General features: G+C 46.9%; 1 protein-coding gene across 1 annotated transcript in view; it reads left to right on the top strand.

Moving 5' to 3' along the window:
* Positions 1-3,470: 3,470 nt before the first annotated feature.
* RNF34 (ring finger protein 34) overlaps positions 3,471-14,935 on the top strand; it is a 42,755-nt gene continuing 31,290 nt past the window's right edge. Inside the window, exon 1 of the mRNA XM_075323540.1 lies at positions 3,471-3,602. Coding sequence (XP_075179655.1) covers positions 3,597-3,602 — 6 coding nt within the window. The 5' untranslated portion in view covers positions 3,471-3,596. The remainder of the gene's footprint in view (positions 3,603-14,935) is intronic.

The following is a 14,935-nucleotide window of genomic DNA, read 5'->3' as shown; positions in this document are numbered from 1 at the left end:
CTCCCTGCGGTTTTGCAATAAATAATATAGATAATCGATAGACAGATAATGGATAGAGTGAAAGATGGATAGATGAATAGATAGATAGGCCTGTTTCACACGTCAGTGATTCTGGTACGTTTGTGCTTTTTTTTTAAACGTACCAGAATCCCTGACATACGCAGACCCATTATAATGAATGGCTCTGCTCACACGTCAGTGATTTTTCATTGCACGTGTCTCCGTGCGGTGTACCCGCGTGTGCGTGATTGCCGCACGGAGATATGTCCATTTTTTTTCTGGCATCACTGATGTCCCATGGACCACGCAGTGGTGTGGTCCGTCAAACACGTGCCAGAAAAAAACGTGCTTTTAAAATAAAAAACATTTTTACTCAACCGGCTTCAGCGGCGCTCTCTGCAGCCCGTGCAGCTTGCTGCTTCTGAGCCGGCTGATTACTGTCGCGCATATTCATGATGCACGACACAGCCGACCCGGAAGCAGCTGCTGCGGGGGTCAGCGCCGGCCGGATGCTGCATCGCGGGAGCGATCAGCACCATGGAGAGCGGGAGCGCGCACAGGTGAGTTAATCTCTAAGTGCAATCACGGGCCACGGAGAATGGAGCCCGGATTGCACTTAGACAACCCACGTGTGCCGTAATTCACGGCACACGCAGGGACATGTGCATGTTTTACACGCCAGTGAAAAACGTCAGTGTTTTTCACTGACGTGTGAAACGGGCCATAGATAGATAGATAGATAGATGAGAAAGACCTATAGAATGTCCCACCTCCCTGCATTTTCTAAGCTGGCACCCTTTAGTGACTTTCATGTGGCACTAAAGGGTGCTTAGTCTTGTATTTAGCCATAAAATAAATAAATAATTAAAAAAAAAAAAACGACGTGAGGTCCCCCCATCTTTTGTAGCCAGCTAGGGTAAAGCAGACGGCTGCAGCCTGCAAACCACAGCTGACAGCTTCACCTTGGCTGGTAATCCAAAATAGAGGGCACCCCACGCTGTTATTTTACATTAAATAAATAATTTAAAACAAAAAACGTGGGGTCCCCCCCAAATTGGATCACCAGCCAAGGTAAAGCAGACAGCTGTGGTCTGGTATTCTCAGACTAGGGAGGTCCACTGTTATTGGACACTCCCCAGCCTAAAAATAGCAGGCCGCAGCCGCCCCAGAAGTGGCGCATCCATTAGACGTGCCAATCCTGGCGCTTCGCCCCAGCTCATCCCGCGCCCTGGTGCGTTGGCAAACGAGGTAATATATGGGGTTGATGCCAGATGTGTAATGTCACCTGGCATCAAGCCCTGGGGTTGATGAGGTCAGGCGTCTATCAGATACCCGACATCACCAACCCAGTCAGTAAGAAATAAAAAATAGACAACAAAAAAGGTTTTATTTGAAAAAACACTCCCCAAAACATTCCCTCTTTAACCAATTTATTGAAAAGAACAATCAATTCCACGTCCGGCGTAATTCAATAAGGGGGGGGGGGGGCACGGCGATCCATACCATAGTCGCTGTCCCAGTCAATGAAGAACAGAATGTTCCCCATTGGCTGGGAGAGCAATGCAGTGACCTGAGCTAACATCAATAGGTCAGCCCAGGTCACTGCAGGGGATGCCGAGCGCTGCCATCAGGAGCATAGATGAGATCATTACCTTCTGTGATCATCTCCTGTACTGCTGACGTCAGCGCTGTCACTGACTTCTATGCCCGCCGCGTTGTCAGAAGTATCGCGAGAGCCCGTGACATCACCGCTAGTGACAGTCTCGGGCCGCTCGCGAGACGGGCATAGACAGCAGTGACAGCGCTGACGTCAGGAGGCAGGAGATCGTCACAGCAGGTAATGATCTCACCTCCTGACAGCAGCGATAGTCATCCCCGCGGCTCCCAGCACTGCAGGGTGTCAGTGTCTGCCTGTGTCAGTGTCTGCCTGCGCTGCCGCGTGACAAGCTGCTGATACTGCGGGCAGACACTGACACCCTGCAGTGCAGGCAGCCGCGAGGCCGGAGCAGGACACAGACTGCACGGGACAGACCTGGAGGTCGCACGGAAGTGCTTCTGTGCGGCGTCCAGGGAGTGTGACGTCTGTGTTTACTCTGCTCCGCTTCCTCTTCCTGGCATAATGACATCGCTTCCTGCAAAACCGCAGGCAGCGATGGAGCATTACCGCAGGTAAATCGCGGCTATACCGAGGGTATACCGCACATCATTTGCTACCTGCGGTATACCCCCGGAATTTCGCGATTACATTACAGTGAATGGAGTGAAATTCCGGGGGTATACCGCAGGTACCTGCGGAAAATAATAGACATGCTCATTTTCTCAAGAAAGTTTCTCGAGAAAATTTTCTCAAGAAAATTTCTTGAGAAAAATCCGCAGCGTGCGCACAGCTATTTTTTTTTCTCATAGGATTTGCTGGGAAATGTCTGCACAAAGATTGCAGACATTTCTCAAGAAATTTCTGCAGCAAATCCGCGGGTAAATCCGCGGGTAAAACGCACTAGTGCGCACATAGCCTAAAGGGGGCTTTACACGCTACAATATCGTTAATGTTTGGTCGCCGGGGTCAAGTTGTTAGTGACGCACATCCGGCATCATTAACAATATCGCAGCGTGTGACACCTAGGAGCGACCTTAAGCGACCTCAAAAATGGTGAAAATCGTTCACCATGGAGAGGTCGTCCCAAACTCAAAAATCGGTAAGGGTTGTTTAGCGTTGTGGTTCATCACACATGCAGCAGAACACATCGCTATGTGTGACACCGCATGAGCGAGGACCGTCTCCTTACCTGCCGCCGGCCGCAATGCAGAAGGAAGGAGGTGGGCGGGATGTTTACATCACGCTCAGCTCCGCCCCTCCGCTTTCATTGGCCGACCGCTTAGTGACGTTGCGGTGACGTCGCTGTGATGCCAAACGTCCCCCCCCTTGAAGGAGGGATTGTTCGGCAGTCACAGCGCCGCCGCCGACCAGGTAAGTGTGACGCTGCGTAGCGATAATGTTCGCTACGGCAGCGATCACAAACAATTGCATGCGCGACGGGGGCGGGTACTTACACGGTCGCTATCGCTAGAAATTGATAGCGATATCGCTACCGTGTAAAGCCCCCTTAAGTCCATTAACTCCCTAATCTACACCAGACCCCATAATTTCGACTCCAAATTAGAGAAAGGAAAATGAATTCAGATCTCAGTCAGAATAATCCACTCCTGGGATTATTGGACGGGATTATCTGGTCAGTGCCACCCAATCTGACATGTATGTAATCCAGTCAGTGTTTTCTCACTATCTTGGATCACCACAGCTCTGCCTACATATGGCGCCATAGAGCACAGCTCAGAGATTTCTGTGCCTGAAATCTTGGCCTTACACCGCTCTCAGCCCTGGCACATGCGCACAGCTGCAGCCTGTACCAGAGCACGTCCATTCATGGCTCCTCGCTTCCCTCAGAGCGTAGTCACGTGCTCCAGTGACGTCACACACCCATGGTCCGGTCACATGACAGTGATGTCATCTAACGGTGGTATTTACATGTAACGGTGGCGACTGATGGTTCTGTGTCAGAGACCGGGTCGGTGCGGAGCGCAAAGCGGACGGTGTCATGAAGGTAACGTTAGCGGCTCCGGTGCTGTGCTGCCGGGTGTCAGGCAGGGCTCATGTATGTGAGGTTTGGCTGCGGCCGCAGAGCAGCACGTCCCGGATAATGGAGAGCATTACACCAGCCATAGCCGTGATCGGGGAGGCTCCTCATCACTGGTGTCCGCGGGTGGGAGAGATCTGCTCAGTGTGACGTCACCGGGAGCCCCATGCACCCACCACAGAGCATCATCAGCCCAATGGCGCATACTGTATGGCTGTGATTGCCAGAAAACGGCTGTACATGAAGTCCTGACTTGTCCTTGTAAAGCCACGTTCACACCTGTGTATTTCATGGCTCATATACTGCCCACTGCGCCCGGGCTAACCTCAGGTCCCACCCGACATGATACCCCTAATGTGTAAGCCTATCAGCTAGAAGGCGACTACGGGGCACACCGGGCATGTGGTCGGCACAGAAGCCACCAAACCCTAAGGGGCCGTGCCATGCCCGCCATCAGTGTCACTCACTTTTTTTGGTGCTGTATAGTTTCACTGCATCAAAAATGTTGTGTTGTACGGTACAAGCACAATGGATGGGATTTCTGGACGTCTCCTGCACACTGGGCTTCTTTTTACTTAGCGTAAACTGTGCGGCTTTCCAATCCGCACCATGTCAAGCTCTCTTGCGGGAGCACTGAGTTCAATGGGCACACTGGTGGTCATGTGACCGTGTGTAATTAGCATATTTCAGGTCATGTGACTGATCACGTGTAATTGGCATACTGAAGGTAATGTCATAGGATGACGTCGGGGGAGCGCAGGGTAGGTGAGTGCAATAATTTATTTTTTTACTGTGTGCGGAGGTGGGACTATATACCAGGATGATAGGGGCTATATACCAGGATGGAGGGCTATATATCAGGATGAGGGAGATATATAGCATGGAGGGGGCTATATAACAGGATGGGGACATGCTTGGGACATATATCGGGATGGAGACATAGAAACCAGGATGGGGATGGGATGGAGCCATTGAAACCAGGATGGGGACTGGGACGGAGCCATAGAAACCTGGATGGGGACATGATGGGAGCCATAGAAATCAGGATGGGGCCAAATATAACAGGCTATATCCATGATCAGGGTCATACACCAGGATGGGGCCATGATGTGGATATATACCAGGATGGGGGACATATTTACCAGGAAGTGGCCCAGGATGGAGGAGAACAGGATGGGAAATATTTCTACGCTATGAAGGGGGGCAACTTGTATGTCTTTTGTAGGAATTAGAATGCTAAAATGGCCCATACATCTACATATGGGGGGCCCCGCTCAAGCTCTGCACCGGGGCCCATCAGACTCTAGTTATGCCACTGGTTTTAAGGCATTTTTATTACTTTCTGCAAGCTTAAAAGTTTACATACATTACATTAGTATTTTGTACCATTGCCCTTACACTGTATGACTCGGCTTCCATAAGCTTCTCACAATAGCTGGTAGGAATTTGGGCCCAATCCACCTGACAGATCTGGTGTAACTGAGCCATGTGTGTAGGTCTCCTTTCTTGCATCTGCCTTTTCAGCTTTGCCCATAAATTTTCAATAGGATTGAGATAACCTATAATGTTTATTCACTTATATACGCTGTTGATTCCATAGCACGTTACATACATCAACAATCAGGGCTTTGTGATGGCCGTTCCAAAAGATTGACTTTATTATCCTTAAGCCACTTTGTAAACAGTTTGGCAGTATGCTTTGGGTCATTGTCCATTTCTATGACCCATTTCCACTCAAGGTTTAGGTTCCTGGCTGATGTCTTGAGATGTTGCTTCAGTATTGCCACATAATCTTCTTACCTCGTGATGCCAGCTATTTTGTGAAGTGCTCCAGTCCCTCCTGCAGCAAAACAACCCCACAACATGATGCTGCCACCACCACCGTGTTTTACAGTTGGGATGGTGTTCTTAGGCTTCAAAGCGTCTCCCTTTTTCCTCCAAACGTAACAATGGTCATTATGGCCAAACAGTTCAATTTTAGTTTTCTCAGACCACAGGACTTGTCTCCAAAAATTAAGGTCTTTGTTCCTGTGTGCATTTACAAACAGTAATCTGGCTTTTTAATGTTTTTTTTGTTTTTTTTTTTTTTTGTTTTTTTTTGAGAGTAATGGCTTCTTCCTGGCAGAGTGGCCTTTCAGCCCATGTTGATACAATACTGGTTTCACTGTGGATAATGACACAATCTTGCAAGCTTCCGCCAGCATCTTCACAAGGTCTTTTGCTTTCATTCTTGGGTTGATATGTACATGTCTGACCAAAGCATGTTCATCTCCTGAGCGGTATGATGGCTGGACATTGCCATCTCGTTTGTACTTGCGTATAATTGTTTGTTCAGATGAACAAGGCACCTTCAGGTATCTGGAAATTGCACCCAAAAATGAACCAGACTTGTGCATGTCCACAAATCTGTTCCTTAGATCTTGGCTGATTTCTTTTGACTTTTCCATGATGCTGCACAAAGAAGCAGTGTGTTTCACGTGTGCATTAAAATACATCTAGAGGTCTGTCTCTAATTAACTCAGATGTTGCAAATAAACCTATCAGAAGCCATTAAATATCCCTCCTTTCCTAAGCATTGAGAGGATTTTTAACAGCAAGTGAATTGCAAAGTTGCACATTTGTCTAAGGGGTGCTTCACACATAGCGAGATCGCTACCGAAATCGCTGCTACGGCACGGTTTTGGTGACGCAACAGTGACCTCGTTAGCGATCTCGCTGTGTGTGACACTGAGCAGCGATCTGGCCCCTGCTGCGAGATCGCTGCTCGTTACACACAGCCCTGGTTCGTTTTCTTCAAAGGCGCTCTCCCACTGTGACACACATATCGCTGTGTGTGACAGCGAGAGAGCGACGAAATGAAGCGAGCAGGGAGCAGGAGCTGGCAGCTGCGGTAAGCTGTAACCAGGGTAAACATCGGGTAACCAAGGTGGTTACCCGATATTTACCTTAGTTACCAGCCTCCGCAGCTCTCACGCTGCCTGTGCTGACGGCTCCGGCTCTCTGCACAAGTAGCTGCAGTACACATCGGGTTAATTAACCCGATGTGTACTGTAGCTAGGAGAGCAAGGAGCCAGCGCTAAGCAGTGTGCGCGGCTCCCTGCTCTCGCGGTTATGATCGCTGCTGCGTCGCTGTGTTTGACAGCTAAGCAGCGATCATAACAGCGACTTACAAGGTCGCTGCTACGTCACAGAAAATGGTGACGTAACAGCGACCTCGTTGTCGCTTAGTGTGAACCAGCCCTAAGCCCTCAGCTATTTTACCTATCTAAGATAAGGAAGTCCCTTTACACAACAGACTATTCCTCAATGGTAAATGTATTTGACGTTATGGCTAATATATGGCTATGTAAGAACTCAAAATGCTTTGTAGCCATTTGTGTTTTAACAATAACTTGCTAAATAACGAGTTTTTATTCAGTGGCCATACAATGGTTTATATTATTTGTGAAGAGCCCAAAGGATGGAGATGTGGTCTTATCTTGGCATTAATACCAGCAATTGGAATAACCATCAGATGAAATAGCGTTGTGCTTCCTCCTCCATTTATGAAAACTATGGTAATAGCAGCAGCTATAGAGGATTATTTAATACATAACTTTTATTCTTCTAGTTAAAACGCTCACATAAAACAAACACAAAATGGTTCATGTGCAAAAAAGAAACAACATTCTTGTCCAGAAAGGACCATCAAAAAATAAATCTGTATATCATGCATTAATCTTATTAGATACATGTGCCACTAGGTATCAGAGTTGAGTGATGCTAAACCACAATGTCAATAATTGACAAACCACTGGGGGTTGTATTCAATAAAAGGGGGGCCACAAATAGTCTAAATATCAGGCATAATTTCAAGTAGTACTAATCCACTATATCATGATTTGACAAGCCTAGTGAGAGCTTAATCAACTGGATATACTCCAGTATGTTGAAAAAGATGCAACACTAACTATTAAGTTTTGCCATATTAATACAATATAAAATGTAACGCCTCATAGTTAGTCAACAGTACCTATCAAACTGTCAAAAAGTACTGCAAGGTACTTCCTCACATAGGGATATTTTATCTTAACTAGCCCTGGAGATATATTAGACAGTCACAGTGGTAACTTACTAATCAGATGGTTATACATGATCACATTGGTGATACGAAGAAACGGATTAGTTTTACCCATAAATACAGATCTCTCAGCAGTCATGAGGTTAAATATAATCACAATGGGAATGGTGATATAATGAAAAAGGATTGGTCTCACCCATAAATCCAGGTCTCTTAATGAAAGGGTCATAAGTGTAGAGGGATCAGGTGTCTGCCCATGGTCAGGCGTGGAGCTCTTACCCTGTAATGGACATATTGCTCCATCACACTCCAATATTTAGGTTGCATTCACATGCGCTGAGTTCAGACCGTTAAACAAGTGCAATGGACGGGGTTGAAGTTGTTCAGCTCTTGTTTCCCGGACTCTTAACACAGGTTCACAAAGAATGATGTGCGCAGATTGATCACTGGTAGATCAATCTGTCCCCTACGGTATCATGTTATCGGTAGCACTTCTGCAGTTTGCATTGGGCAATGTGCTGCTGAAAAGGATTTTATTCCACCATAAACAATCCAATCACCCGATGAGTGAGCAGCATTGGGCTGGACATTGGGCGATTGCCGACATGTTTACACCTATGAACTCTCATTGTGCATTCAAGATTTATAAATGGATGATACATACACAGTATGTGACACAAACACTGTATATTGCACACATGTACACTGGGCTCATACTCGCCCACTCGGGTTTTACTCGCTGGCGGCGATACGAGGTAGCATTGGGAAGACCGTCTCTCTATAAATCCAGCAGTTTATTTATGTAATCCAAGAATAAATTGTACACTAGCAACACAAGTTAGCCTTCCTTCGGCAACCAAAAAACACACTGTTTACTGACAGTCTTAAGTGTGGCTCTCCCACACAGGTTTCACTGTCTTCAGTCAGGTCCACGGCTACCAGTCCGTTACTCCAAGAGGTTTCTGTACCTCTTTACTGAGTCCAGCAGCCTCTTGACCACCCTCAGATGTTGCTCCTCAGACATCTGGACTCCTGATCTGCACACAGTCCCCTGGCTCCTGCCAGTGTACTCACTCTTTCTCTCAGAGGCTTCCTCAGACTCCCAGTCTCTGGTAGTCTAGAGCAAATCTCACCTAGGCTGCTCTAGACACATTCTGCCATGTGCCAAACACTGGACTCCATTATATGGCATGTGGCTTCTCCTCTGACACACCCATGGGCGGGGTATGTAGGTGGCCAGACCCAGTGAACATCATAATACAAATCTGTGACACTACAAGTACCACAACGGAGCTTCAGGCTTGCACCACTTTGGTGGTACATACCGCCTGTTAATATCACCGGTCGCCTTCTTACAATATCCACAGAGCACCTTCCTAAGACACATGCATACCTACCAGGAGCCCATACATTCTAGACACACACACACACACACACACACACACACACACACACACACACACACACACACACACACACACACACACACCATGGTCACAGATTCTGATGTCGCCAAAGGTCCTCAATAAATCTCCACATAGGAAGGTACACTGATAATGCTATTATCAGTGTAGCTCCTTCTATATATGCTGGTAGCACCTATGAGAAAGGCGGCCCTGGGCAGTTGCACAGTTTATCCTTCCCTAACGCTGTCCCTGGGTTCAGTGTTTTCTGGATGGCGAGGCCACTTCTCAATATAAGTCTATAAGAGCCAGAAAGAGTCCCTCGCAGACTTGCATTAAGAGCTTGTGACTGTTCGCTCTGACTTCCAGTCACTAGATGGCAAGATAGGACCAGAGTGGTGCCAGAGGGAAGAAGATGGCAGCTGGTATGTACAGTGGGTACGGAAAGTATTCCGACCCCTTTAAAATTTTCACTTGTTTCATTACAGCTGTTTGATAAATTCAAAAAAGGTCCGTTTTTTTTTTCTTTCTGATTAATGCACCCCATTTTGACAGAAAAAACTGAAATGTAGACATTTTAGCAAATGAATTAAATAAGAAAAGCTGAAATATCACATGGTCATAAGTATTCAGACCCTTTGCTCAGATACTCATATTTAAGTCCATGCTGTCCATTTCCTTGTGATCCTCCTTGAGATGGTTCTGCTCCTTCATTAGAGTTCAGCTGTGTTTTATTAAAATGATAGGTGTGTGCCTTTCCCAATCAAGTCCTATCTATATAAGACCTCACAGCTCACAGTGCATGTCAGACAAAATGGCAGAGGCAGAATTGTGGCAAGGCACAGATCTGGCCAAGGTTACAAAAAAATTTCTGCAGTACTCCAAGGTTCCTAAGAGCACAGTGGCCTCCATAATTCTAAGGCCATGTGCCAACGGGACGCTCGTACCTGCGGATGTATCCGCAGGTACGGCTGCATGTTTCCCGCAGCTGCCCGCCGGCAGCCGCTGCTATTTTTAGCTGCGAGTTTCCAGCGGAATAGTTGCGGGAAACATGCGGAGATGCACGCGATTTACCTGCAGACGTCCCGGACTCTATCTCCATAGCGGAGGGCCGGGATCTCCGCAAGTAAATCCGCATGACTAATTGACATGCAGTTAGGTGCGGCTGAGGGATCTCCGCAGGAGATTCCGCTGCCGCACTTTCCGCAGCGTGGACACAGACACTCCCCATGTCCCATAGGGTAACATGGGGAGTGCCTGTACATGCTAGACCCTGCAGATTTATCTGGAAAATCCAGATAAATCTGCAGGTTTTCCGCGGCAAACTCCGCAGCAAAAAGCTCCCGTGGGCACATGGCCTTAAATGGAAGAAGTTTGGGACCACCAGAACTCTTCCTAGACCTGGCTGTCCAACTGAGCAATCGTGGGAGAAGAGCCTTGGTGAGCGACGTAAAGAAGAATCCCAGGATCACTGTGACTGAGCTCCAACGATGCAGTAGGGAGATGGGAGAAAGTTGCACAAAGCCAACTATCACTGCGGCCCTACACCAGTCGGGCCTGTATGGCAGAATGGCCCGACGGAAGACTCTCCTCAGTGCAAGACATATGAAAGCCTGCATAGAGTTTGCAAAAAAAACAACACATGAAGGACTCCCAAACTATGAGAAATAAGATTCTCTGGTGTGATGAGACAAGGATAGAACTTTTTGGTGATTAATTCTAAGCAGTATGTGTGGAGAAAACCAGGCACTGCTCATCACCTGCCCAATACAATACCAACAGTGAAACATGGTGGCAGCATCATGCTATGGGGGTGCTTTTTCAGCTGCAGGGACAGGACGACTGGTTGCAATTGAAGAAAAGATGAATGTGGCCAAGTACAGATAGATCCTGGAAGAAAACCTCTTCCAGAGTGCTCTGGATCTCAGACTTGGTTGAAGGTTCACCTTCCAACAAGACAATGACCCCAAGCACACAGCTAAAATAACAAAGGAGTGGCTTCAGAACAACTCTGTGACCATTCTGGACTGGCCCAGCCAGAGTCCTGACCTGAACCCAATTGAGCATCTCTGGAGAGACCTCAAAATGGCGGTCCACCAACGTTCACCATCCAACCTGATTGAACTGGAGATTATCTGCAAGGAAGAATGGCAGAGGATTCCCCAAATCCAGGTGTGAAAAACTTATTGCATCATTCCCAAGAAGACTCATGGCTGTACTAGCTCAAAAGGGTGCTTCTACTCAATATTGAGCAAAGGGTCTGAATACTTATGACCATGTGATATTTCAGTTTTTCTTGTTTAATAAATTTGCAAATATTTCTACATTTCTGTTTTTTTTCTGTCAAGATGGGGTGCAGAGTGTACATTAATGAGAAAAAAATGAACTTTTTTGAATTTACCAAATGGCTGCAATGAAACAGAGGGGAAAAATGTAAAGGGTCCTGAATACTTTCCGTACTCACTGTATATTCCTATGGGGAGGAAACATGCATTAGTGATATCACTCCAGTGGTGAAATAAAAACAAAAAAAAATCCCTGTATTAACAATCAGTGGAAATTTCCTACATAGAAATCCAGTAGGGAAGAAGAAATCTGCAATGAAATGCTAGTGATACAGATTTATGGCAGATTTCCGAGTCCCTCGCTGCGTCCTCTGCTGCAGATACTGCTCTTATAATAAAAATCTATAGCAGTTGTTACTTTAGCTCTCATCGCGTTGCTGCCTGTATGATCATGTTTACATTTTATTTTAAGTGGATTTTTTTTTGTTAATCACTGGAAGACCACAACATTTCAAAGATCTGGAGCCGGGGACCAAGGTCTGACCAGTCCGATGCAGTCCTTGGCCGTCTTGTAGCCCCCTCCCCCACTCGTTGATTGACAGATCTTCATATGTTCATATGGAGGGACTTGTCAGTTACCTGAAGCTGTGTCTGGAGAAGCCGGTTGGGGTCCGCACCAGACTATTCGGGTCTCTTCCTATTCTCTCCAGCCGAGTTTTCAAACTGTTTTCTCTGAAACACCAAACATCACAGCGTTTCAGAGTGTGACCGCGATCGTGCAGCCGCCTCTGCTTCTTTTAGTGACCGGTACCCTACACCATCAGCTAATTCTATATGATGTGGGTGAATCTGTTGCAGGAACGTCCTGTAGCAATGATCATGCCCTTCCTATGGAAGCTGTTCAGCATTCAGCACTACACTAGATCATTTATTTAATGTGGAGATTGCTGAGAGAAGAAAGTTTGTTCACATCGAGCCCGGAGCCCCTTCCTCTGTGTGACGATAACAGATTAGTGCTTCTTCGAGGGGAAATCCCTTTAATAAATGAGATTATAGGATTGGTTACAGTGTGTAAATGTAAAAAGAGATGGAATGGAAACATTTTATTTCCATTCCAAATTGTAACAATGTTCAATGATCACTGGAGGGTTTGGACCAATAATTGTATACATTTTATGCAATATTCTACACCATGCCATCTGCGGGGTGTGGGCCGGCTGTCTTTCTGTTCTAATTCTTTGCAAAGGTGGTTGAGGTCAGGGCTTTGTGTGACCGCTCAGGCTCTTTAAAGGGAACCTGTCACCAGAATTTTTATGTATAAACCAAAACTAGCACCTTCAGCAGCGCCTGTGCTGCATTAAATAAAGGTGCATGTTATCCCTGACTCGCCCTGCACACCCCACAAATTACCTTTTTGTAAATCTCCCACGCTGTATGTAAATCTTTTGGTCCGGTCCGGTGAACGTCCTTGGTGGCTCCTGTCCCTCCTCTCCATTCTGATCGCCGCCTCTTCTAAAAAAAAAAATAAAAAAATCTTTATTTTTATATAGCGCTAACATATTCCGCAGCGCTTTACATACATCAGGAACACTGTTCCCCATTGGGGCTCACAATCTAAATTCCCTATCTGTATGTCTTTGGAGTGTGGGAGGAAACCGGAGTACCCGGAGGAAACCCACACAAACACGGGGAGAACATACAAACTTCTTGCAGATGTTGTCCTTGGTGGGATTCGAACCCAGGACCCCAGCGCTGCAAGGCTGTAGTGCTAACCACTGAGCCACCGTGCCGCCCATCTTATGATTGACGTGGATGACCCCTCCTGTGCCATCCACATATAATATTATTATTATTATTATTATTATTATTATAGCGCCATTTATTCCATGGCGCTTTACAAGTGAAAGAGGGTATACGTACAACAATCATTAACAGTACAAGACAGACTGGTATAGGAGGAGAGAGGACCCTGCCCGCGAGGGCTCACAGTCTACAGGGAGTGGGTGATGGTACAATAGGTGAGGACAGAGCTGGTTGCGCAGTGGTGTACTGGACTGAGGGCTACTGTAGGTTGTAGGCTTGTTGGAAGAGGTGGGTCTTGAGGTTCCTCTTGAAGCTTTCCATGGTAGTGGAGAGTCTGATGTGCTGAGGTAGAGCGTTCCAGAGTATGGGGGATGCGCGGGAGAAATCTTGTACATGATTGTGGGAAGAGGAGATAAGAGAGGAGCAGAGAAGGAGATCTTGTGAGGATCTAAGGTTGCGTGCAGGTAGGTACCGGGAGACTAGGTCACAGATGTAGGGAGGAGACAGGTTGTGCATGGCTTTATATATGGGTGAAATCTCACACCTGCACAGAGACATCGCTGGCTTGCGCAAGCGCACATTTCTCTGCCAAACTACAGGTAGAGACGAATATATAAGAACGCATGCACAAAACGGCGAGGTCTCTGCACTGCACAGGCACAAGATTTTGCCCGAGTATGTGGGTGACTTCACTTCAATCATAACAAGAGGACGGCTATCAGCACGGAGAGGTGGGACAGACAGCAAAGCAAGCACTCCCGCATGACCGGACCAAAAGATTTACGTACAGTGCTGGAGATTTTCAAAAGGTATTTGTGGGGTGTACAGGGGGAGTCAGGGATAACATGCACCTTTATGGAATGCAGCACAGGCGCTGCTGAAGGTGCTGGTTTTGATTTTATACATGAAAAATCTGGTGACAAGTTCCCTTTAACACCAAACTTGTCCAAGCAGGCCTGTACGGATTTCCCCCCCCCCCCATCTATTCATCAGACTGCCAGAGAGGAATGATCATTCCACAGAATGCAGTTTCGCTGCTCCAGAGTCCAGTGGTGGTCCAGTGCAGTTCATCCTACAATTGGCTTTGTGCTTGGTGATGTAAGGCTTTCATGTAGCTACTCTACCATAAAAATCTATGGCAAGAAGACCTCAGCACACCTTTTTTGTGCTGATGTTAATTCCAGAGGAGATTTGGCGTTCTGCAGTTAGTTAGCAGAATTTTGTTTACGCACTTGGCACCTTAGCACTTGGGGACCGTGCACTGTAACTTTATATGTTGTAGTCTTCACTTAATGGATGAGTTGCTGTGGTCCTAAACTTGTCCACTGATCAGTCAGATATCTGATAACTATTGAAAAGTTTAATGACAAAGGGAACCTGTCACCAGATTTTGGCCTTCTGAACCAAAACTGGCACCTTAAGCAGTGCCTGTGCTGCAATCTATAAAGGTGAATGTTGCCCCCTGTAGACCCCACAAATACCTTTTATAAAATCTCCCGCAATGTATGTAAATTGTCCAGTCTGATGAGCGTTCTAATCTGTTGTCACCCACTTCATCCACACCGCCGGGCCAAATCTCGCGCCTGCGCAGAGAATTTGCTGGCTCGCGCAGGCACACCTATGCTTTGAGCTCTGCCCGCAACAAGGCAGAGGGAAGTTAGCCAGCAATGTCTGCACAGGCACAATATTTTGCCCACCTACATGGATGGCGTCCGAGGCGTCATTCATTTCAGTCAGCACTCAAGGACT

This window comes from Anomaloglossus baeobatrachus, chromosome 1, assembly GCF_048569485.1.
Source record: "Anomaloglossus baeobatrachus isolate aAnoBae1 chromosome 1, aAnoBae1.hap1, whole genome shotgun sequence".
Classification (NCBI taxonomy): Eukaryota; Metazoa; Chordata; class Amphibia; order Anura; family Aromobatidae; genus Anomaloglossus; species Anomaloglossus baeobatrachus.
Note: the sequence above shows the minus strand (reverse complement) of the source record. Positions and strands in the feature narration are given on the sequence as shown.